The following is a 23512-nucleotide window of genomic DNA, read 5'->3' as shown; positions in this document are numbered from 1 at the left end:
TGGGTAATCAGAATTGCCCAGCTTGACAACATATACAAATAAAATTAACTAGACGATTTCAGCTCTTTATATTTACAGATCCAGTTCAAATACAGACATTTCACCTTTGTTATATTTTGTCTTATTAACATTTTCTAATAATCTCGCCAGAGATAATATTATTAAAATTTGACTTTTTTTTTTTCCCAATTGTGTTTGCATGGTTGGGACAAAAAGAGTCTTGATTTTAACCAGTGCGGCCTGTGTGTGGTGAGGAGGAAGGAGCACTGGACTAGGCATCAGAAGTTCTGCTTCCTGGTCCCAGCTCTGCCTCAGACCAGGTCTGTCATGCTGGGGAAGGCACTCACCTTTCTGGACCTCAGTTTCTGCATCTATGAAATAAAGGACTCTGTTACCTCTAACCGGGGCTGGTAAACTACTGGCCATGGGCCAGTCTGTCCCATCACCTATCTTTGTATAGCACACAAGCTAAAAACAGCTTTTACATTTTTTAATGGTTGAATAAAAATAATAGTGTTTTGTGACATGAGAAAACTACATAAAATTCAAATTTCTGCATCCATAATCAAGTTTTATTGGAACACAGCTGTGCTTCTTTGTTTTAGTGTTGTCCGTGGCTACTTACATGCTACCATGACAACGCTGAGTAGCTGCATATGGCCCTCAAAGCCAAAAATACTTACTAACTGGCCCTTTATAGAAAAAGTTTGTCAACCTTTGATTCCTTGAACTTTATAGATAAGCTTAAACAATCTTTGATTCTGCATGCAGGTTGTTAAAAGAAGAAAAGCCTTTTGTCTTCCTGCTTGGTTTAGTTAATCACCAAATACCATTCATCTCAGAGGTCCTTTGGGCAAAATGAACTCATGGCCCCTTACTCTGATCACTGATGGGGGAGGGAGAATTAAATGGAAGAGAAAATCTCATAGGATAGAGTAATCCAGAGTTGTTCTGTATAAATGCCATTTTTTTCTACATGAAAACTAGTTTTACTGCTTTTTTTCTGATTATAAAAGAACATATTTATTTTAAAAAATCAGTCAATGCAAAAAGATATTAAAAAGACAGTGAAAAAATGACTCATAATATATATATTATGTATATAATACATAATAATGTATGCGCACATACACATACATACCTATGTCATTTTTTTTCTTTTATCTTATTTAACAAAAAATGGGCTTAAGTTACACACCGTGCTTTGTGGCCTACTTTACCCACTTAATAGTAGATCTAAAACATTGTTTCAAATCGATCATTGTTTCATATCAATACCCTGTGACTCATATTTCGCACTTAAGTCATTTATTCTATGGAAATAAATTAGAGATGCCGCAAAGACTTGTGTGCAAACCAGGTATTTCCACTATTATTTATAGCTGTGCTGTCCAGTGTGATAGTCACATGTTGCTATTTACATTAACAGTAATTAAAATTAAGCAAAATAAAAAATCTGGTTTCTCAGTTGCTCTAGGCATATTTCAAGTGCTCACTTGCCACAGGTAGCTTGTGGCTACCATATTGAACAGCACAGAAATGAGTATTTCCATCGTTGCAGAAAGTTCTATTGGACAGCACTGGCTTATAGAAACAAAACAATAGAAATAAACTTGCTACCCCACAAGAGGAGACTATATAAATTATTAATTCTTATTTAGACTAAATTTTATTTTTTAATGTTTGCATTTTTAATAATTGTATGTTTATAAATTGTGTTTTAAATATTGCTTATAAACAATATTTTATAAACTACTTTTAATAATTATAGTGTTTATATACAGTAAATAAATAAATATTGTTTATAAAGACTAATGATGGGGGAATGTCCATGATATATTATTGAATGCTTAAAGCCATTTAGAATATGACCTTCATTTTGGTGTTAAAAAATGGATATGCATAAAGAAAGAAAGTTGGAAAAAAAAAAAGTTAGAAAGAAATATACCAAAACATTATCTGGGCATAGTAAGTGTCATTTTTTCCTTATAATTTTCTGTTCATTTTCGTATATAACTTTTACAATCAGAAAATGAGTTGTATGTAGAGAATTTTTCTGTACAAGCCTGTTGGCTTTTGACTGTCGCTGCCATGAAGGTACACCCTCAGACCCTCGAGGGCTCAGGGGCAGCATGGGTAGAAGAGAGAGGATTAACTAATCTCCTCTCCTCCATCTCAGCATGTGACAAACAATGATCAGTGATCTACCCTCTGTTCTGGTCCCAACAATGTATGGTGACTACAAAGGTTGCCAGCTGTGGTCGCTATTTCAAAGAAGAAAGCAGAATGTGTCACACAATAGGATATACTGATTTTCTTCTCAGAAAGGGGTGGGGTAGGGCAGAAGGAAGAATTTTCTTGGGGAGAAGTAATACAAAGTAATAATGGACTCTTTATAGACTAATTGCAAAGAACTGCTTGTTTGCAAATAGCCCTGTCCTATTAGTAAGATGGATATGTGACTGGTTAAATAACTGAATACCAGGGTTGTGGATTCTAATTCATTGACTGCCTTGAGGTGGTCACAGTCTAGATTCCTATCTGGTAACACCTACGAGATGTTACTCCAAAGAGCAGAGTTAGGACAAAGACAAGAATACAGATTTCAGCTTAATATGAATAGAGAAATTCTCGCTCTTAAGACATCTAACATGATGGAGGTGTTAGCTAACCGTGGTAATCATTTTGCAGAATATAAGTGTATCAGATCAGTATGTTGTACTATACCTTAAACTTACACAATGTTCTATCTTAGTGAAAAAAATATTTTTTAAGACTAACAATAGAACTGGCTGCTTCGTGAATTAGTGAGAGCCCTGAATGACAGAAATCCAACTGTTTGGCTTAAGCGACAAGGGAATTTATTTCCTCATGTAACTGAAAAGTCCAGGGGTAGGGGTAGTCTGGCTTCAGGTTTGTGAAGCCCACCACAGTGTGAGGAATCTATCCCTCCCCATCTCACTGACTTTTTGTATGTTGATTGATTCCAGATAAACTGCTCCATTCTGAAAAAAAGATGGCTGGTACAGCTCCAATCTCACATCCGTACTGTATAGCAATCCTAGTGGAAAGAGAGCCTCTTTCTCTTAGCATTGAATCTCACTGGCCTGGCTTTGAGTCATGTGCTCCTCCTTGAACCAATCACCATAGCCTGAGGGCTGGAGCAGCCAGGCCTGGGTTATTCAGCCACCAGTGGAGCAAATATGCTGAGAGTGGGAGAGGTCTGGGTTCTCCAAAGGAAAATCAAGGTGTAGTTACCAGAAGGCATTGAGTAGGCCAAAACCACAGTTGTCCATTATAGGCCTCAATCACAGTGGTCACAGAAATGTGGAAGGGACTTCTGCAGTTAACTAAGTAGGAAGCTGAACTTGAGGATCTCAAATTGTATGCCTTTCCATCTTGAGAGTCAATGAAATATAATCCATATCAAAGCTCCTTACTAGCAGTGCTGATATTGTGGAATTGCTGTTGTGCTATTTCTGGTGAGATTTAAACATTTTTAGGAAAACTTTGAAATGGTCTTTTAGGACATAAAATTTTATTTCTTCTCCTCCCCCCTCCAGAAAACTTGGATGAAACAATTGCTCTTCAGACCAAGAACAAGCTAGAAAAAAATGTTACTGACAATAAGAGCAAGCTTTTCCCAGGTATGATTTATTTTAGTATTTTTCCCCCAGCTTTTAGCAAAATAACCCTTTTGAGTGGTAAACCATGAACTTCAATAAATGTTGATAAAGAATTACAGATTTCAAAAAGTTTGAAAACCTGAAATCCAACCATGGGATTAAGTAGCGATAACCTTGGCCAGTCAGCACAGAAATTTAATCCCAAGAAGCATTGAAAAGAAATGAGGACTTTACTGAAGCGGTGGCTGGTGGGCAAAGGTGAGAGCTATATCCCAAGTTGAGCAATCCTTCCTAAAATTCTCCTTTAGTTATCTTTTTCTCTCCCCAGATCACCACTGTCCCTTACCCTCCGTCCCCTCCTGCTGCTCCCTCCCATACGCTCCCCTCCCAGCCCTTCTTTCTCCTCTGGGACAGTCTGTGCCTCCGTGTGGTATGATTTATGCCCTTCTCTTGGTTTCCTCACTTCTGCATCTCTACTCATCACCCTGCTTAGCATGGCGAACACCACGGAGCAGAGCCGTGCAAAGGAGAATTTCAGGGATGAGGAAGGCGCAAAAAGGGAAAAGATCACCAACTCTTTTTTTTTTTTTTTTTTTTGCGGTACGCGGGCCTCTCACTGCCGTGGCCTCTCCCGTTGCGGAGCACAGGCTCCGGACGCGCAGGCTCAGCGGCCATGGCTCACGGGCCCAGCCGCTCCGCGGCATGTGGGATCTTCCCGGACCGGGGCGCGAACCCGTGTCCCCTGCATTGGCAGGCGGACTCTCAACCACTGCGTCACCAGGGAAGCCCAAGATCACAAACTCTTATACTTTAATTTTGTGTCCCTATCACAGAAATTATGTACCTATATTTGATAGAATATACAGCCCTTTAAAATGATGTTTTCAAGCAGTTTTTAATACCATGGAAACATTCTTCCATAATGATGCTAATGACAAAAGCAAGGAACAAAATTGTGCCACAAGTATGAAAAAAAATGCATCAAAAAAGTATATATATATACTACAACACTAGTAGTGGATGTTTAAGGAGACAATAACTGATTTTTCTTTTTTCCTATTTTTCTGTAGTAATAAACCTTTTACTGAAAAAAAAGAAAAAAGCTTATCATTAGACTGCTTGACATTCCCTATTTTACTGACTACAGGGATGCATTACCATTGTTTTCAAGGAGTTACCTACTTCAAGTTTTATGATTCTTTAATTCAATATAGGATTTCTGGAAGGAAGTATAGTTATCTTTAAGTAAGAAGTGAGCAAGCGTTATTATTGACAGCAAGGGTCCAATACTCTTCTTTGCATTAGGGTGACCAGGGATAAGGGAGTATGAAGAAAGAGGCAGGAGAGAAGTCCAGCCATAGCCCCAAACCCTTAGGTGCTACTCTGAGTAACAGACTGTTCTTCAAAAACAACATCAAGGAGAGATGGGGCAACTACAGAGTTATTTTCATTTGGAATCAAGACTCAAATTTACCTTGGAAACTGACCTATCCCACTTGAATGCCAACACTGATTAAAATAAGGAGAATAATCTACACTCTAATAACACCGTGTGGCAGAACAGAAAAAACGCAACCAGAATCCAGAAAGCTGGGGGTGGGGGGTGTTGGCCCAGCTCTTCTGCTAACTCAACGGGTGGCCTTGGGCACATCTCTCCCCGCTTTGGGCCCCAGTTTCCTCTTCTGTGAAATGGTGGGGAGGGAGGAGTCACACTAGATAATCACTAAGATCTCTTTCAGCTCAAAAAATGATCTGACCTCAAACTACACCTTTTTAATAAAATGTATTTCTACACTAGGAATTAATTAATAGATAGGAAACAGGGTTTTAATACTGCACAATCTGATTACAGTGCCATCAGAGAAGAGTCATGCAGAAACAGACAGTACCAAGGAAGAAGCTGCTAAGATGGAAAAGGAATATGGAACCTTGAAGGATTCCACAAAAGATGAGGACTCCAACCCAAGAGGAAAGACAGATGAGCCAAAAGGTATGGAATTGACAGCTCTACGTTGACAATGAAATTGGGGAAGCAAAAACTTTCACTTGAAGGGTCATCCACAAGTCAAGCCCCACCAAATCGGAGAAATTAACATCATCTGTATACAGAAGATTCAGCACGTGGTACCTTTATTTGAATAGCAATATTTTTAATGGTCTTGAGTCTCCTGGAATGGCAAACTGGTTTCATCTTTTGATGGACTTTAACGTCCAGTGGGCTTCTGCACTTTGGGAGGAACACTCATGACCATTTGTGCATTGTTCAATGTCCAATTTATGATCTTATGAATTTATTAAGCAATATTCATTTAAACGTAATTGACACTCCTCTTAATAGTCACATACTACTTATTTAACAAAGTCATCAAAATTTATGGATTTAACAAAGCAAATTTTCTTAATCATTTATACTGATTGCAATCTGACACTTTCAAAGACTTGATTAAAAATCATAAATCAAATATATTACATTTCCTTAAATAACCTAAATACCTTAAAAAGGCAAAAAAGCACACACTAAACTAACCCACTAACTAAACTAACACACTAAACTAACAAGTAATTATAAAACTTGTTTTTATCCTTATTCTTACACATTCCTGGGGTCAAATTTTTACTCAGCTCTAGTAAGTCTATATGATATAAATTCACATCTTGCAAGGTTTGAGAAACTTTACTATACCCAAAGAAAAAGACCCTATGAAGTTGCAAGTTCAAAGTCATTACCACTCTGATTTCAGGTCAGGATGCGGGATCTGGTTGCACAGTCCAATGTTTCAAGCCCCTTTAATTACAAAGTGTGCTGGTTACATCATAGAAAATTTATGACTGTATCTCAGATAGATATTCTTTTTCTGAAACTCAGTGTCTTTACCAGAAGCTGTGAACAGATGGCTTAAACCTACTTTATTTTTTGTCATGATATATTGAACTCTTTGGTATAACTGGAACCCTATTTATATCTTTTTCTGTATCTCATTAGTAGGGTCATCTTGAGGTTTCCTTCCCTGGAAGCTGAGGGAATGGGTCATTTCTGTCTTGGGAGAGGGGGTAGCAAGTGTGACATTCAGCTAATTTATCATCTGGAAATACACCATTGGGCTCCCTTTTCATTGTTTATTATATATACTCATTAGTGGCAATGAACTGAGGGACTTCCCTTATTCCTTGCTGTAATATGATAGGAGACCACAAAAGCTGATCATGTTCATGGTATAGCTCTTAATGTTGAAGAGACTGCTTGGCCCTCATACAAGTTCCCAATCTCTCTTGCTCATACAGATAGAAACAGGTTCACATTCATACTTGATAATAGACCCATGCTTAACAGTGTCTATGTATTAAGTAGAAAAGAAAGAAGCTAGCTATATATTTAATACCTTGTAACTTAATAACAGCAATAATAGTACAAACTATTTTTCTCTTATATTACTACTCTCTTTGTTAACACTTTATATTAAACTTCTCCATTTATGTAAGTTGTTCCAGTTAACGATGATAATGACGATGATGATGATTTTTCTGTTTAAATTGGTGTAGCTTGGGCAGTAACCCTGCCTCCAAGTTTCTCCTTTGTCCTTTTTGCCCTGTACCCAGTGGTTTTTAAAGCATCTATGCTCTCTGGCAACAACAGACTATGTTTTTTTAATTGAACTATAGAAAAATGTTGTAATAGTTTTAGGTATACAGCAAAATATATATATATATATATATATATATATATGTCTTTTCAGATCCTTTTCCATTATAGGTTATTACAAGATATTGAATATAGTTCCCTGTGCTATACAGTAGGTCCATGTTGTTTATTTATATATAGCAGTGTGTATCTGTTAATCCCAAACTCCTAAACAGGCTATTCTAGACCTACTCTGAATTTTCCTGTCCCCACCCCCGAAAAAAAAAAAAACTTGAAATCAATTCTCCTTCAAAGAGTTCTGGTTCCTTTATGTAGAAAATATAGAAAATCCAACCTGAGTTACATGAGTTCAAATGAGTGGTGATGTTGGCCAAAGGTACTGCTTGTATTCCAGTTATTGGGACTTTTGACACAGGGCCGAAAAAGAAATTTTTTCTTAATATGTCAAGTTCATGTCGATTTTTCCTATCTCGCGATGTTTTAGATTATTACACCCCTCTTCTCTCTAGGATGGATTTCACAGACCACCACAATTTTCTCCTATATTGACATCACTGACATATGCACTCTAATTGTTTGGTGGTAGCCTATGTTGGGAAAGGTTATGAGGTTGCATCTGGACTCAGGAGGAAAGAATGTTGCGATGATTAATTAATAATGTTTGTCATGGGCATGGAAACGGGGAATTGGTGACATATGTGTCGCTTTTGCTGGCCAGTCACGCTGCCTTGATGTTTCCAATCAACCCTAGGCCCACTTTGGATGAGTGGTAAACTTTTTTTTAAATATCTTTTAAAAATTATAGTAAAATATACATAACATAAAATTTACCATTGTAGCACTTGTAAGTGTACAGTTCAGTGGCATTAAGTACATTCATATCATTGTGCTACCATCACCACCATCCATTTCCAGAACTCTTTTCATCTTGCAAAATTGAAACTCTAAACTCATTAAATAGTAACTCCCATTCCCCCTCCATCTTCAGCCCCTGGCAACCACCATTCTACCTTCTGTCTCTATGAGTTTGACTACTCTAGGTACTTCAGATAAGTGGAATCATACAGCATTTGTTCTTTTGCTACCAGCTTATTTCACTTAACATAATGTCCTCAAGCTTCATCTATGCTGTAACGAGCGTCAGAATTTCCTTCCTTTTTCAGGCTAACAGCCCACTGAACGTATATACCACATTTCGTTTATCCATCTGTTTGCCTATGGACATGTGTGTTGCTTCCACATTTTGGCTATTGTAAATAATGCTGCTCTGAACAAATATCTCAAGACTAAAAAGTATTCAATTTGGGCAGGGGCAATATTCCTAGGAGTGGAATTTCTAGATCATATGATAATTCTATTTTTAATTTTTTGAGAAACCAGTGTTTTCCATAGTGGTTTCACCCTCTTACATTCCCACCAACAGCGTGCAGAAGTTCCAGTTTCTCCATATCCTCACCAACACTTTTATTCTCTGGTGTTTTTTTGTTTTGTTTTGTTTTTATGGTGGCCATCCTAATGGATGTGAGGTAGAGGATGAGTGGTAAACTTTTGAAAGACAGCTAAGCAGGAAAAGAGTGGTCCTGTGGCCTGAGATAGAGAGCTAGGAATTGGGCAGCACAAAGGACTAGAGCTCAGTGTGCCTGGATCATCTCCTCTGGGAGCAACCCACATGTGATGACCATCCTTCCCTTAGAACAGAGCAAGCCATATCTATCTAGGTCAACTGACTCGCTGAGGCAGTATGCTCATTGCTTAGGACAACACCTTATATCGCCGTGCAAATATCCCTAGGAATGGGTGCTACCCGGTCTCTTACTTGTTTTAGGAAAGCATTATGTAAAAAAGGAATATGAAGGAGTTGATTCTTGGTAGCCCACTACTTCCTGTTTAGGGTGTGAGTGTGTGGAGACTAATGATGAGGTTAGATTTCTCATTAGGATTTCCATCAGGTAATAATGGGGAGAGAGAAGAGTAAAACTCCATCCAGTTAGTGTTAATCTTTTTTTTTTTTTTTTTTTTTTTTTTTTTTTGCGGTACGCGGGCCTCTCACCGTTGTGGCCTCTCACTGTTGCGGAGCACAGGCTCCGGACGCGCAGGCTCAGCAGCCATGGCTCACGGGCCCAACTGCTCCGCGGCATGTGGGATCTTCCCGGACTGGGCCACGAACCCGTGTCCCCTGCATCGGCAGGCAGACTCTCAACCACTGCGCCACCAGGGAAGCCCAGTGTTAATCTTTGTAATGGCTCTCCTGAAACATTAGGAAAAGGGTAGGGATTTGGGGCTAAAATTAGTCCCCCCCCCATTATTTAGAAACTTAATTTACTCATGCTACCCCTGATCCTATTTACTCTGGGATAAGAAAAACTGATTCCAGTATGGTTTAGAAAACACCAAACTGAGCTTAAGCCAAGGGCCAACATTTCTTGGAAAAGATGTAATTAATGCCCAAAAGGACATATTATGACATATATCTTTGTATTCACAGTTGCTTTATTTGCACTTTTCTCACAGGCCATTTTGCTTCTTTGTTATAAAACCCAGGGAGAAAACACCTGTTGTCTCTAGGCAGAAAAATAAAAGAATCTACGTGGGTGAAGGCAGGGTTGGCTGGGTTTCTTGAGACATTTATTCAGCAATAAATAAACATTTATTCCAACGGCATGTCTGGCACTGTGCTCAGAAAGCTACAGAAGGAATTTAAGGACCAATGCCTGCCTTTGAGGACTCAGGCAAGCTCTGAAATGACCTAAGAATAGGCCTTAAGTCATATGTAGGCAAATACAACACAAGCCACATATGTCTCTCCCTTACTGACGAGTCAGCAGCATGTAGAACAGGCTCCCTTCAGAGAGGAAGCTGGAGGACGTTACAGAGCAGAGCAAGAGATGAGGTAATAGCTAAAACCACTTAAGGAAATAATTATAAGCAGGACACATTGGCAGGAATATCTGTAGGGAGTCTGTTTTGGTCTTGTGATGTGAAGTGATGGCCCCATCCAACAAAAGCAAATATTGATTAACCATGCCAAGCATATGCTGAGGTCTGTGAGGAATAACAACAACAGGAATAACAACAACAGACTACATTTATGTCACTCTTCAACTTACAAGGCAAGTTTACATGCATCTCACTTCAGGCTAAATGTAAAAATTCCAATTTAATTACCAGTGATGAAAAATGACACGTTCACCTTTGAAAATATTTTAGACTATTTAAACCCTTGCTTTCTACAGGGACTCACACTAAGAATAATATTTTAAGATATCGATTTCTAGTTGGTGCAGTTATTTGAATGATTTGATAATTATTCCTAAATATAGGGATATGCCAATGAAGTCAAATTTACTCCAATTTCAACCATATTTATAATGGTGCTTAATTTTTCAAATAAATTGCTCTCTGGAGACCGAAGAACTTTAAAGTTTTATTCCATGAGCTAAGTGGGGCTCTTTTTGCCAGTTTGATGTTTACACATTCACTTCTGCTCTATGAGTCACTGAAAATCTTTTAAAAAAATCATCCAAGGGGTGAAATAAGCATTACAATACCCATAAACTCATTCCAATGCTATCATTTGTCAAGTTTATGGCTAGATAATGGAATTAAGATGAAAAGGTCATCTCTAAGATAACTTTCCCCTAAATATCCTATCATCCCCCTATCTTTTTTTTTTTTAATCTTTTAAAATATTTATTTATTTATTTTTGACTGTGTTGGTTCTTTGTTGCTGCATGCGGGCTTTCTCTAGTTGCAGCAAGCAGGGGCTACTCTTCATTGCAATGTGTGGCTTCTCATAGCAGTGGCTTCTCTTGTGGAGCACAGGCTCCAGGCACGCAGACTCACTAGTTGTGCCTCGCGGACTCTAGAGCACAGGCTCAGTAGTTGTGGCGCACAGACTTAGTTGCTTTTCGGCATGTGGGATCCTCCGAGACCAGGGCTTAAACCTGTGTCCCCTGCACTGACAGGTGGATTCTTAACCACTGCGCCACCAGGGAAGTCCCCCCCGTATCTTCTTTACAGGAGCCAGAAAAGAGAAAGCAGCTTATTTAGTTAATAAATTGATAATAAGTTGACTAACTCACGGGGATGCTTTTATTTTTAAAGCAACACAGCAGGGGAAAATTCGTGTCTTTATTCAAGCCCCAAGGCATTCTGTTGGAAATGTCCAAAAATAGTGAGGCTGTCTTCTTCCCTATGAGTCAGCAAGTGTGCCAGGCACACTTGGCAGGCCAGAGACCTACCACCAACACAAGATTTTCCAGGACAGCAAAGGAGAATTTCTCCCCATATACAGAAACCACGGATCTTCTTTTCAGAATTCACTCCTTAATTTACAAATAAGTAAACCAAGCCTTAGAAGATGAACAGTCTCGCCCAAGAGCTCATAGGCAAAGAGTGGCAGAGCTGGGGCTTGAACTTCTGTCCCTTGACTCCCACCAGTGGTCATCCCAGCATCCCATGCTGCATCTTGCAGGCATGTCAAATGGCATCATTTTGCACAAGTTCTTTTTCTTTTTGGCAGTGCCATTCAGCTTGTGGGATCGTTATTATTATTTTTGGGGGGGGGCTGCGTTGGGTTTCTGTTGCTGCGCGTGGGCTTTCTCTAGTTGTGCGAGTGGGAGCTACTCATTGTTGCAGTGCACAAGCTTCTTATTGCTGTGGCTTCTCTTGTTGCAGAGCATGGGCTCTAGGCTCGCGGGCTCACTAGTTGTGGCTCGCGGGCTCTAGAGCGCAGGCTCAGTAGTTGTGGCGCACGGGTTTAGTTGCTCAGCGGCATGTGGGATCTTCCCGGACCAGGGCTTGAACCCGTGTCCCCTGCATTAGCAGGCGTATTCTTAACCACTGTGCCACCAGGGAAGCCCAGCTTGTGAGATCTTATTTCCCTGACCAGGGATTGAACCCGGGCCCTCAGCAATGAAAGCGCCAAGTCCTAACCACTGGGCCACCAGGGAATTCCCACAAAAATTCTTTAATTGAATGGCTCTGGGGCCCACCTTGACACCCATGATACCAGTATCAGTTGCTTTGTTCAAACCTATAATCATATAATCTTTACTATATGGAATTTTAAGCATTATATCAAACAATTTTCATAAGCACTCTTTTCAAACATTTAATATCTTCAGTATATCCAATATTCAGTAGGTTAAACTATTGATTTCTACAGAGTTGTTTGTTTTGTCTTGGTTTGCTTTGGTTTTTTTGAGGGGATGTTTGCAGATCAGGGGAGCATATCAGGATTAGGACAAATTCATGTATAATAAAGGATATTTCTCTTGCAGGGCTGAGAACCAGAACAGACAGAAAAACAGGGCTGCATCTTGACTCTGGCCCTCTTCCCATCTGCTTCAGCATATGTTTTAAGGCTTGTGCCATATTACCTCAGCCATGAGCTATTTTTTTCCAAAGGAAGCTGAAATTAATTTGAAAAAAATAGGCCAGTTTTCCAAAGTGGACTCTCATGGGCTTTTAATGCACACTGTGTAAATAAAAGATTTGCTTTACAGCTCCCAAGAAGAGAAAATGTAAACAGGGACCAGCTGCTTGTCTCCAAGAGCAGGTGAACACCTGCTTTTATTCCCGTTGTTTCCAGTGCCCCAGCAAATGTGCGGAGGTCCGAATACCGTGTCAGTGGTTCCCAAATTTTGCCCCACATTCAAATCATCTCAGGATTGCTTTAAAAAAATCCTGATACTTAGTCCCTCCTCCAGATATTCTGATCTATTTGGTATGAGGAGTTACCCGGGCATCAGGATTTTTAAAAGCTCCCCCCAAGTGATTCCAGTGTGCAGCCAAGTTTGAGAACCACTCACTGCCTGTTGGCCAGTTTGGTAATGACAACAACAGTCACTAAATCTCTAGTCAAAAAGGTGAATTTTACCCAGTTCCACTCATGAGAGGTTCCAGATTCATTCTGGTTCAAGATCAGGCTCTGACCTTTACTCAGCTGTCTGCTTTGGGCCCATCACTTAGCCTCTCTGAGCCTGAGTTTCCTCATGAGTAAAATGGGAACAATAATGCTTATTTCATAGAGCTCTGTGAAGATTAAGTGACACATGGATATAGTATGTTTAGCACTTTGGTAGGTGTTTTTATTTATTTATTTATTTATTTTTGCCTTCATTGGGTCTTCGTTGCTGCACGCGGGCTTTCTCTAGTAGCGGCTAGCAGTGGCTACTCTTCGTTGCGGTGCACAGGCTTCCCATTGTGGTGGCTTCTTGCTGTGGAGCATGGGCTCTGGGTGCTTGGGCTTCAGTAGTTGTGGCATGTGGGCTCAGTAGCTGTGGCTCACGGCCTTACCTGCTCTGCGGCACGTGGGATCTTCCTGGACCAGGGCTCGAACCCGTGTCCCCTGCAATGGCAGGCGGATTCTGCCAATGCAGAATCTGCCTGCCAATGCGCCACCAGGGAAGCCCTCGTAGGTGTTTTAAATTGTTTCTGATGTAATTATAACCCAAATTCAGAATCCATTGAATTTCAAGTCTTGTAAATAAACAATTCATTTTTTGAGGAAGGAGGGAAGGAAGGGAGTGAGGGAAGGAAGGGAGGGAGGGAAGGAGGGAGGGTGGAAGGAAGGAAGGAAGGAAGGAAGACTTATACCATTTCTTTTTAAAAATTGTAGTTTCCCTAGTTTGGATGCCATGCTCACCAAACAATCTTCTGATTATGATTAGCTTCTATATAAGAAGCCTTCATCCATTTACTCACTCAACAAATATTTACTGAGTGCCTATTTTGTATTAGGCTTTTTCTAGGCATGGGAGTACATCAGCAAACAAGAAATATTTCTAAGGGAGGAAGACAAATAATAAGCTTAATAAATAAATTATGTGATACAGTAGAAAGTGATACATACTATGGATAAAAATAAAGCAGAAAATGGGAATGAGGGTGATGGGGGCAGGGGGATTCTATGTTTTAAGTTAGAGAAACAGCCCTAATCATGTATGTTATGATCCACAAGATAGTAGTCTTTTAATGGATTACAGTCTAGCTTTCTTTAAGCTGCAGTAAACTAAGTCTTTATTGTGGGATGATAATGTTAATATGGTGAATGAAATTATTTTTCATGCATTTCATACTTTTAAAAATTCAACACCATTTTTATAGGTAATTGGCCACTGAGCAAAAAGCAACCTGAAAAGATGACGCTGAGTCCCCTACTTCCAATTGTCTTAGGTTGGGTTCCCTCCAAAGCAGACTGAGAGGAGGATTTGAGGTGGCGTTTTTAATTGGCAGGTGACCCCAGGAAGCTCTACTGGGGGATAGGTCCATGAGACGGGGAAGGGAAAGAAGCCACCGTGGTGTGTTAGTGAGCAGACTTCAGCTGTGGGTGTGGGGCTCAGTCCCATGAGGACCTCTGGGAACCATGGGGACCGAGCCCGAGGAGTGAGGAAGCTGGGGTGTATATCTGCCAATCCTGTCCATCGCTGGCTGAGGGCTCCTCTATTAGCATATCTAGAATACGGGAAGCATGAGGGTGGGGAATCAACAGTATCTGCTACACTATGGCCAAAACCTCATATTTATATTTTACTCTCCTAATTCAGAATTTTTAATATAGTGTCTAAACAGAGTCTAAGCTGGGCCATTCCTTTTCCCAAATAAGCTCTCCACAGGGTGTGGAGAAAAGGGAACCCTCCTACGTTGTTGGTGGGAGTGTAAATTGGTGCAGCCACTACGGAGAACAGTATGGAGGTTCCTTAAAAACTAAAAATAGGGCTTCCCTGGTGGCACAGTGGTTGAGAGCCCGCCTGCCGATGCAGGGGACACGGGTTCGTGCCCCAGTCCGGGAGGATCCCACATGCCGTGGAGCGGCTCGGCCTGTGAGCCATGACCGCTGAGCCTGTGCGTCCGGAGCCTGTGCTCCGCAACGGGAGAGGCCACAACAGTGAGAGGCCCGCGTACCGCAAAAAATAAAAATAAAAATAAAATAAAAATAAAAATAGAACTACCATACGACCACCAATCCCACTCCTGGGCATATATCTGGAAAAAACCGTAATTCGAAAAGATACATGCACCCCAATGTTCACTGCAGCACTATTTTCAATAGCCAAGACATGGAAACAACCTAAATGTCCATCAACAGATAAATGGATAAAGAAGATGTGGTACATCACTCAGCCATAAAAAGGAACGAAACTGAGTTATTTGTAATGAGGTGGATGGAACTAGAGTCTGTCATTCAGAGTGAAGTAACTCAGAAAAAGAAAAACAAATACCGTATGCTAACACATATAATATGGAATCTAAAAAACGGTACTGATGAACCTAGTGGCAGGGCAGGAATAAAGATGTAGATGTAGAAAATGGACTTGAGGACACAGTGGGGGAAGGGGAAGCTGGGACGAAGTGAGAGAGTAGCATGGACATATATACACTACCAAGTGTAAAATAGCTAGCTAATGGGAAGCAGCCGCATAGCACAGGGGGATCAGCTTGATGCTTAGTGACGACTTAGAGGGGTGGGATAGGGAGGGTGGGAGGGAGGCTCAAGAGGGAGGGGATATGGGGATATATGTATGCATAAAGCTGATTCACTTTGTTGTAAAGCAGAAACTAACACAACATTGTAAAGCAATTATACTCCAATAAAGGTGTTTTTAAAAAAAAGATATGGGGGCTTCCCTGGTGGCGCAGTGGTTCAGAATCCGCCTGCCAAGGCAGGCGACACAGGTTCGAGCCCTGGTCTGGGAAGATCCCACATGCCGCAGAGCAACTAGCCCCGTAAGCCACAATTACTGAGCCTGCGCGTCTGGAGCCTGTGCTCCGCAACAAGAGAGGCCGCGATAGTGAGAGGCCCGCGCACCGCGATGAGGAGCGGCCTCCACTTGCTGCAACTAGAGAAAGCCCTCGCACAGAAACAAAGACCCAACACAGCCATAAATAAATAAATAAAATAAAATTAAAAAGATATGGTATGTAAACGGAATACTACTCAGCCATTAAAAAAATGAAAGAATGCCATTTGCAGCAACATGGATGGACCTAGAGATTATCATACTAAGTGGAGTAAGTCAGACCGAGAAAGACAAATATCACTTATATGTGAAATCTAAAATATGATACAAATGAACTTATCTATGAAACAGAAACAGACTTATAGACACAGAAAACAGACTTGTGGTTGCCGGTGGCAGGGGAGGGGATGGATCGGGAGTTTGGGATTAGCAGATGCAAACTATTATATATAGGATGGATAAACAAGGTCCTACTGTATAGCTCAGGGAACTATATTGAATATCCTGTGATAAACCATAACGGAAGAGAATATGAAAAAGAATGTATATATATATGTGTGTGTGTATATAACTGAATCACTTTGCTGTACAGCACAAATTAACACAACATTGTAAATCAACTATACTTCAATAAAATAATTTAAAACTTAAAAAAAATAAGGGGACTGCCCTGGTGGCGCAGGGGTTAAGAATCTGCCTGCCAATGCAGGGGACAGAGGTTCGAGCCCTGGTCCAGGAAAATCCCACATGCCGTGGAGCAGCTAAGCCTGTGCTCCACAGCTACTGAGCCTGCACTCTACAGCCCGCGAGCCACAACTACTGAGATCACGTGCCACAACTACTGAAGTCCGTGCACCTAGAGCCCGTGCTCCGCAACAAGAGAAGCCACAGCAATGAGAAGCCCGCGCACCACAACGAAGTGTAGCCCCTGCTCGCAGCAACTAGAGAAAGCCCGCGCGCAGCAGCGGAAGACCCAATGCAGCCAAAATTAAAAATAAATAAATAAATTTATTTTAAAAATAAGCTCTCCATATTAGGATATAATATCATAGGTAAGATTGTGGGAAGAATGCTTAAAGTTATTCAAAGAGCAAGACTGACTTTCTTTTTTAACATCTTTATTGGAGTATAATTGCTTTACAATGGTGTGTTAGTTTCTGCTGTATAACAAAGTGAATCAGCTATACATGTACATATATCCCCATATCTCCTTCCTCTTTCGTCTCCTTCCCACCCTCCCTGTCCCACCCTTCTAGATGGTCACAAAGCGCCGAGCTGATCTCCCTGTGCTATGCCGCTGCTTCCCACTAGCTATCTATTTTACATTTGGTAGTGTATATATGTCCGTGCCACTCTTTCACTTCGTCCCAGCTTACCCTTCCCCCTCCTCGTGTCCTCAAGTCCATTCTCTACGTCTGCGTCTGCCATCTGCGTCTTTAGAGCAAGACTATTTTCACACATCCTCAAAAGTTTCAGAAGCCCTAATTACCTGATGTGCTAATGACAAATCATTATTATCTATTCATTAAAGCAAGCCCTATGAGAACCACTAATATGATTTAAATTCTTTAAAAATAAAACGAAGTTGCATTCTTTAGAAATAGTCTAAGATTTCTTCTTCAAACCGAATTAATTTGAAATAATGCTGTGTTTTTTGGTTTTGCTTTTCGTTTGTTTTGTTGTTGTTACCAAATCTGATGACCTTCTTAGCAAATGGGCAACAGACAATGAAAATCTTTACATTCATTGTGCTGCAATGTTGTAACATCAGTCAGGAGGACATTGGTCTTTCACATGCTCTAACATTCTTAAAAGCAAAGAATTAAAATCATTTACACGGGCAATTGAACTGAATAGGGGCTGAAAATTGTGGCTCTCTTCTTTTGTCCACTTACCCCTTTTTGCAAAGGAGTTTCTTTGTGCTTTTTGGGGACCAGGTAACATGGAACCCCAGTGGTGACGTAAGAGTGAGCTCACAAGATCAGGAAGAAAGATGCTCAGGAAGTCACTTAAGTAAATGTTGTGGAAATTGGAACATCAGCAAATCTTAAGGCAATGTTACTGTTCATGGAGTATAGTCAGATGTACCCAGGTTCAAGCGTGGCTCTACTACTTACTAGCCTTGTGATCTTACTTCACAAGGCTAGTAAGTAGTAGCCTTACTTCCTCTCTCTAAGCCTCAGTTTCTTCACCTCTAAAATGGGGAATAGGACTGCATCAAAAGGTTGTTGTGAAGAATAAAAGAGAAAATGTATTTTGGAGCACAAAACACAGCCTCTGGCACATAGTAAGCACACAGTACAGGTAGCTCAACCAAGAGGTCTGGGCAGTAGACTGGGGGTTCAGAACAGGTGGTCACCGCACTGAGCTCTGACAGCCATTGCTTCTGCAAAGGCCCTGGACTTTAAAAGCCTCTTTTCTTAGGCCATCCAGTACTCTCCAGATCAACTGATCTCTTGGTGCAGACACTCTGAGCATTAGGGACCCACCTGATTAAGGGGATGGTTGATGTCTTTGAGACAGAACAAAGCTACATCAGTGCTCATGTCTGAATACAAGTCTTATCTTTCAGACAGTGCAGGTAACAGAAACTTGGCCAGACTAGAGTCCAAATTTCACCTCTGTTATTTCCTGTATGGCCTCAGCCAAATCACTTATCTTCTCTGAGCCTTAGTTTCCAAATCTCTAAGTTAATGACCATACCCACTTGCAGACAACAAGGCATCTAAAGGGTGTCACAGGGCAGGTGCTTCAGTGATGCCTGGTATTCTCCTGCCACACTTAAAGCCCATCAGAGAATGTTTACATCCAGGGGAATTTTACTAGAACGAGTTCTAAGTTTCACTATCCAGCCTTGAAATGAGGTCCAGGTCTCTTCTTCATCTGAGTTTTTACATACTCCCTAACAGATTGGGCAGAAGACCTGTATAGCAGCTTACACAAAGCCACAAACTTGGACTGACTTCTCATTTATTTGGTGATGGAGTCTTAAGTATCTGCCACTCTGATTCAGTTCTTGACTTGATAATACTCTTCAGTTTGAAAGAACCATCCCTAACTGGAAATGACCCAATCTGAGACTGGTAGGGACCCACCCATCCAGTGAACTGAATCAAAACTCTTCTCTGCCAGGACATCAAACTGTATTTATTTGTGTTGGGGGATAATGGCCTCTTGACATTGCCAGCCTGGACCTGCCTCCTGGACTCTTATCCCACCCACCCACAGAAATATGCACACCACCTACTTAGGGATGGTCCCCACCAAGTGCTTGATAAGTCCAATATTTGTTCATGGTCTCAAACATAAGTGTGGTCTTTAAAAAGGGATGCAGTGATATTTTTATAAGTGTTTAATATGGTTTCTCTTGCCTTTTCCAGGGAAAACAGAAGCCTATTTGGAAGCCATTAGAAAAAATATTGAATGGTTGAAGAAACACAACAAAAAAGAAAATAAAGAAGGTAAGGAATTAGTGTTGTTATAAATTGCAAAGTTCTCCAATTTGTCAGGAGCTCTTATTTTTTATTATTTTATTTTATTTTATTTTATTTTGGCCGAGCAGCTTGTGGGATCTTAGTTCCCCGACCAGGGATTGAACCCCGGCCCACAGCAGTGAAAGCATGGAGTCCTAACCACTAGACTGCCAGGGAATTCCCAAGAGCTCTTATTAAAGATTCCCACAATTGGGCTTCCCTGGTGGCACAGTGGTTGAGAGTCCGCCTGCCGATGCAGGGGACACGGGTTCGTGCCCCGGTCTGGGAAGATCCCACATGCCGCGGAGCGGCTGGGCCCGTGAGCCATGGCCGCTGAGCCTGCGCGTCTGGAGCCTGTGCTCCGCAACGGGAGAGGCCACAACAGTGAGAGGCCTGCGTACTACAAAAAAAAAGATTCCCACAATCCAAGTAGGCTAAAGTCCCCTCTCGGGGCCCAAAAGACTCTAAGTGCTTCTCAGATGTGGAAGGGAATAGACCTCCATTTCTCTTATTTTTCAAATCAGCCTTTCAAGCAAAGGCATTTTCTTTTCTTTTCCATTTTATTATAAAAAATGTCAAACAGGAGCAGAGAGAACAGTATAATGAATTACCATGCATCCATCACCCACCTTCAATAATTATCAACATTTTGCCAATCTTGTTTTGTGTACCCACCCGCCCCCCTTCTCTTGGAGTATCTTAAACAAAGACGTTTCCTGAGCACGTATTAGGTGCACCCTGCAGTCACGAAGGTAGTCGCTCAGTTAGTTAAAACAAAACACAGAACCAGACTCGTTTCTGAGTGTGAGAGATGTGAAGGACCATAAGATGCAGCCCCTCACCCCCTGCCAGGTTGCTCACACCATCAATAAACCTCCGGTGGGCACTGCTCAGGGCTAACACAGATAACATGGTGGTGCAAAGGAGGTGAGAGGAGGGGGCACGTCTCCTTACATCGGGAGAAAGAGCTGCAGGAAAGCCTTTGCTGGAAAGGCAAGGAAGAATTTACGAGTGAGGAGAGATAGAGGCAGAGGGAACACTGGTGCAAAGACATGAAGGGACAAAACAGAGTGATGCATTACAGGAACTGGAGCCCGTTTTTCAGGAGCACTGAGGTCTGCAGACAGGGCTGGGGAGGTGGGCAGCGGCCAAGTCAGGAGGAGGCTTGTGCACCCTGCAAAGGAGGTTAATTTTAGCCCAAGGGCTTAAAATTAGGGCTTAATTAGGTTAAGGACTGAGAAATCTCTCTGGCAGCAGTATGGTTACAGATTGAAAAAATAAAGCCCCAGGGCTTCTCTGGTGCCGCAGTGGTTGAGAGTCCGCCTGCCGATGCAGGGGACACGGGTTCGTGCCCCGGTCCGGGAAGATCCCACATGCCGCGGAGCGGCTGGGCCTGTAAGCCACGGCCGCTGAGCCTGCGCGTCCAGAGCCTGTGCTCCGCAAAGGGAGAGGCCACAGCAGCGAGAGGCCCGCGTACAGCAAAAAAATAAAAATAAGAATAAAAAAAATAAAACCCCAGAAGCCAGGTGAGAAATAGGAAGTAAGGATCTGGAGCAGATGTAATGCGGCTTAAACCAAGGCAAAGCAGAGGAAATAAAGAAGAAGGGAGAGGCTCAAGAGCTATGCGGAGAGAGGATTCTAGTATGATTCCCAGGTGTCTGGCCAGAGCAGTTGCGAAGTGATGCTTTTAAAATGAGATTAGCAGTGCTTTTCAAACTTGAAAATGCATTCAAATCACCTGTGGAGCTTCCAAATATCCTAATGCCCACAAGACCACTAAATCAAACTTGAGGGGCAGGACCCAGGCATCAGTATTTTTTAAACTTTCATGATTCCACTGTGCAACCAAGTTTGAAAACCAATGAGATAGAACACAGTGGGAGCAAGAGGTATGTATTTTCAGCACCCCTTTAGCCTGTGATCATACAAGTTGAGTGAGATGGAAACAATTATCAGGTCTTCACACATACTTTATTTGGTTCAAAATGATATGAATTTCTGCGCTATCAGCTCCATTAAAGTTCACATGAACCATATTTCATCAAATCTGTCATTGATTGAAAAATGCACCATTGTTTCATGTACCACTACAGAAGGAAAATTAGAACATGCCGTCAATTATGGCAAAGACTTTAAAAATTTTTTAAAGTTTATCTTAGAATCAGTGTAATACAGTATGTACCAAAATGCATTCTGAAACCAATGTAAATTGTAGGGACCAACCATTTAGAGTATTTATGTTATTTCTTTCACTTACTAACACATGAATCTGACTCCTGGTCATAATCAGCAACATCCTGGCAATTCAGTCTTCCATTTCCAGAAACGACCAACCTAGTAAATCATGGAACCCTAATGCATGCATATTGAAGGCTCTGTGAGCAAGCTTCCGAATGACAGTGGTGGGTATGAGGCTCTTTTCTGCCTCCAGGAAGTGAGGGTGACATGCAGTTCACCCTTCTGAAGGCAGAAACAGAGAGCTCTTCTTCCACTGCCTTCGTATGTGCTCTGCCTGACTTGGGCAATCTCTCAAAGCCTGTGGGGACCCAGTCCTAGAGCCATACAGCTTCTGCAGCTGTGGGAGCAGGAAGTCTTACTATTAGTTCTGACCTTCCTTAACCTCTGCAGATGCCCTTTGCTTGACAGGGGCCTGGGTGACCTGAACCTCCTTCCCAAATCCAGGAAAGGGAAGTCCATGTGATGTGACAGTGAGGAAGATGATGAAATCTTATGGAGCCTTAAAAAGAAAGTTTGTAGTTTTAGAAAAGTGAATTACAGCCCTTATCTCTTTTGAGCCTTACAGTCTTAAAACCTCCTTTAAGTAGCAAGTTAGCTACTCCTAGTGTACTCTAACAGCCAGCTAGGGCAGAGCTGGGATGGACTCCAATGGCCTTTCCTCTGCACCATGGCAGTTTTCCCATGGCACACAGTGACAGCCATGCCATCAAGAGACCATTTTTCCATTTCAAAAGAAAGCCAAATATTTTCCCGTTTGTCCATTCAAATCACCTGGACCACTTCACAGCTGTTTGGGGGAGTCTGCCTTTTGTCCCACTAAAGACATTGACCGAGAACCGATTCTGAAGAACCAATGATGATTAAAAGGTGCCTCTTGGGCTTCCCTGGTGGCACAGTGGTTGAGAGTCCGCCTGCCGATGCAGGGGACACGGGTTCGTGCCCCGGTCCGGGAAGATCCCACATGCTGCGGAGCGGCTGGGCCCATGAGCCATGGCCACTGGGCCTGCGCGTCCGGAGCCTGTGCTCCGCAACGGGAGAGGCCACAACAGTGAGAGGCCCGCGTACCGCGGAAAAAAAAAAAAAAAAGTGCCTCTTTGTGCCCTATGAGTCAGTCAGGAATCAGCTCGGGAGGTGCACACAGAATGTACACTCAGCTTGATTCTCTAACTCGCGCCTGAGACAAAGGGAAAGTCAACAACCAAAACAAAACTGAGCCTTCAAACACTTATTGAATGTTCTGCACGTGTTAGATGCTTCATATTCACTACCTCAAGGCCGTAGAGTGGTCAAAGCAGTGACTACAGACAGACCTGAATTCAGAACCTGACTCTATTATGACCGGAGCAAGTGACTTACCTCCTCTGTCCTGTTTCTTCATCTCTGAAACGGGGACAGTAATGCTTTCCTCATGGGGTTTTGTGAGGAGCAAATAAGATGATGTCTGTAAAGTGTCCAGGGCTGGGAGTTCTCACTTCAATCCTCACGGCCGAGCCCAAACTGAAAGGAGCAAATGCCCTCCTGGGTGGAGAGGAAACAACCTCTCTCTGAACCTCAGCTCACCACGGTATGTTAAACACCTGGTGCTTGTACAGAGGTCCTTCAAGTCTGGTTTTCCTTTCATGCAGGGGCTTAAAGATGCCTGAGTGACCCAGGTTCAGCTTCTATTCAGGGTAGCTAAAGGTGGCCATAGAATGCTCTGAGCTTTAGTGTCCCCCTCTCTCCTTTCTCCTCCATAGGATGTATTGTATATAGCCACTAAAAATGGTGTTTCTGAGGAATATCAATGCTCAC

The 23512-nt window shown here is 41.8% G+C and overlaps 1 protein-coding gene across 1 annotated transcript in view; it reads left to right on the top strand.

Moving 5' to 3' along the window:
- Window positions 1-23512, top strand: part of SCG3 (secretogranin III) — a 38929-nt gene that overhangs the window by 13811 nt on the left and 1606 nt on the right. Inside the window, exons 9-11 of the mRNA XM_032623229.1 lie at window positions 3564-3647; window positions 5479-5616; window positions 19391-19471. Coding sequence (XP_032479120.1) covers window positions 3564-3647; window positions 5479-5616; window positions 19391-19471 — 303 coding nt within the window. The remainder of the gene's footprint in view (window positions 1-3563; window positions 3648-5478; window positions 5617-19390; window positions 19472-23512) is intronic.

This window comes from Phocoena sinus, chromosome 2, assembly GCF_008692025.1.
Source record: "Phocoena sinus isolate mPhoSin1 chromosome 2, mPhoSin1.pri, whole genome shotgun sequence".
NCBI lineage: Eukaryota > Metazoa > Chordata > Mammalia > Artiodactyla > Phocoenidae > Phocoena > Phocoena sinus.
This window is presented reverse-complemented; position numbering and strand designations above follow the sequence as displayed.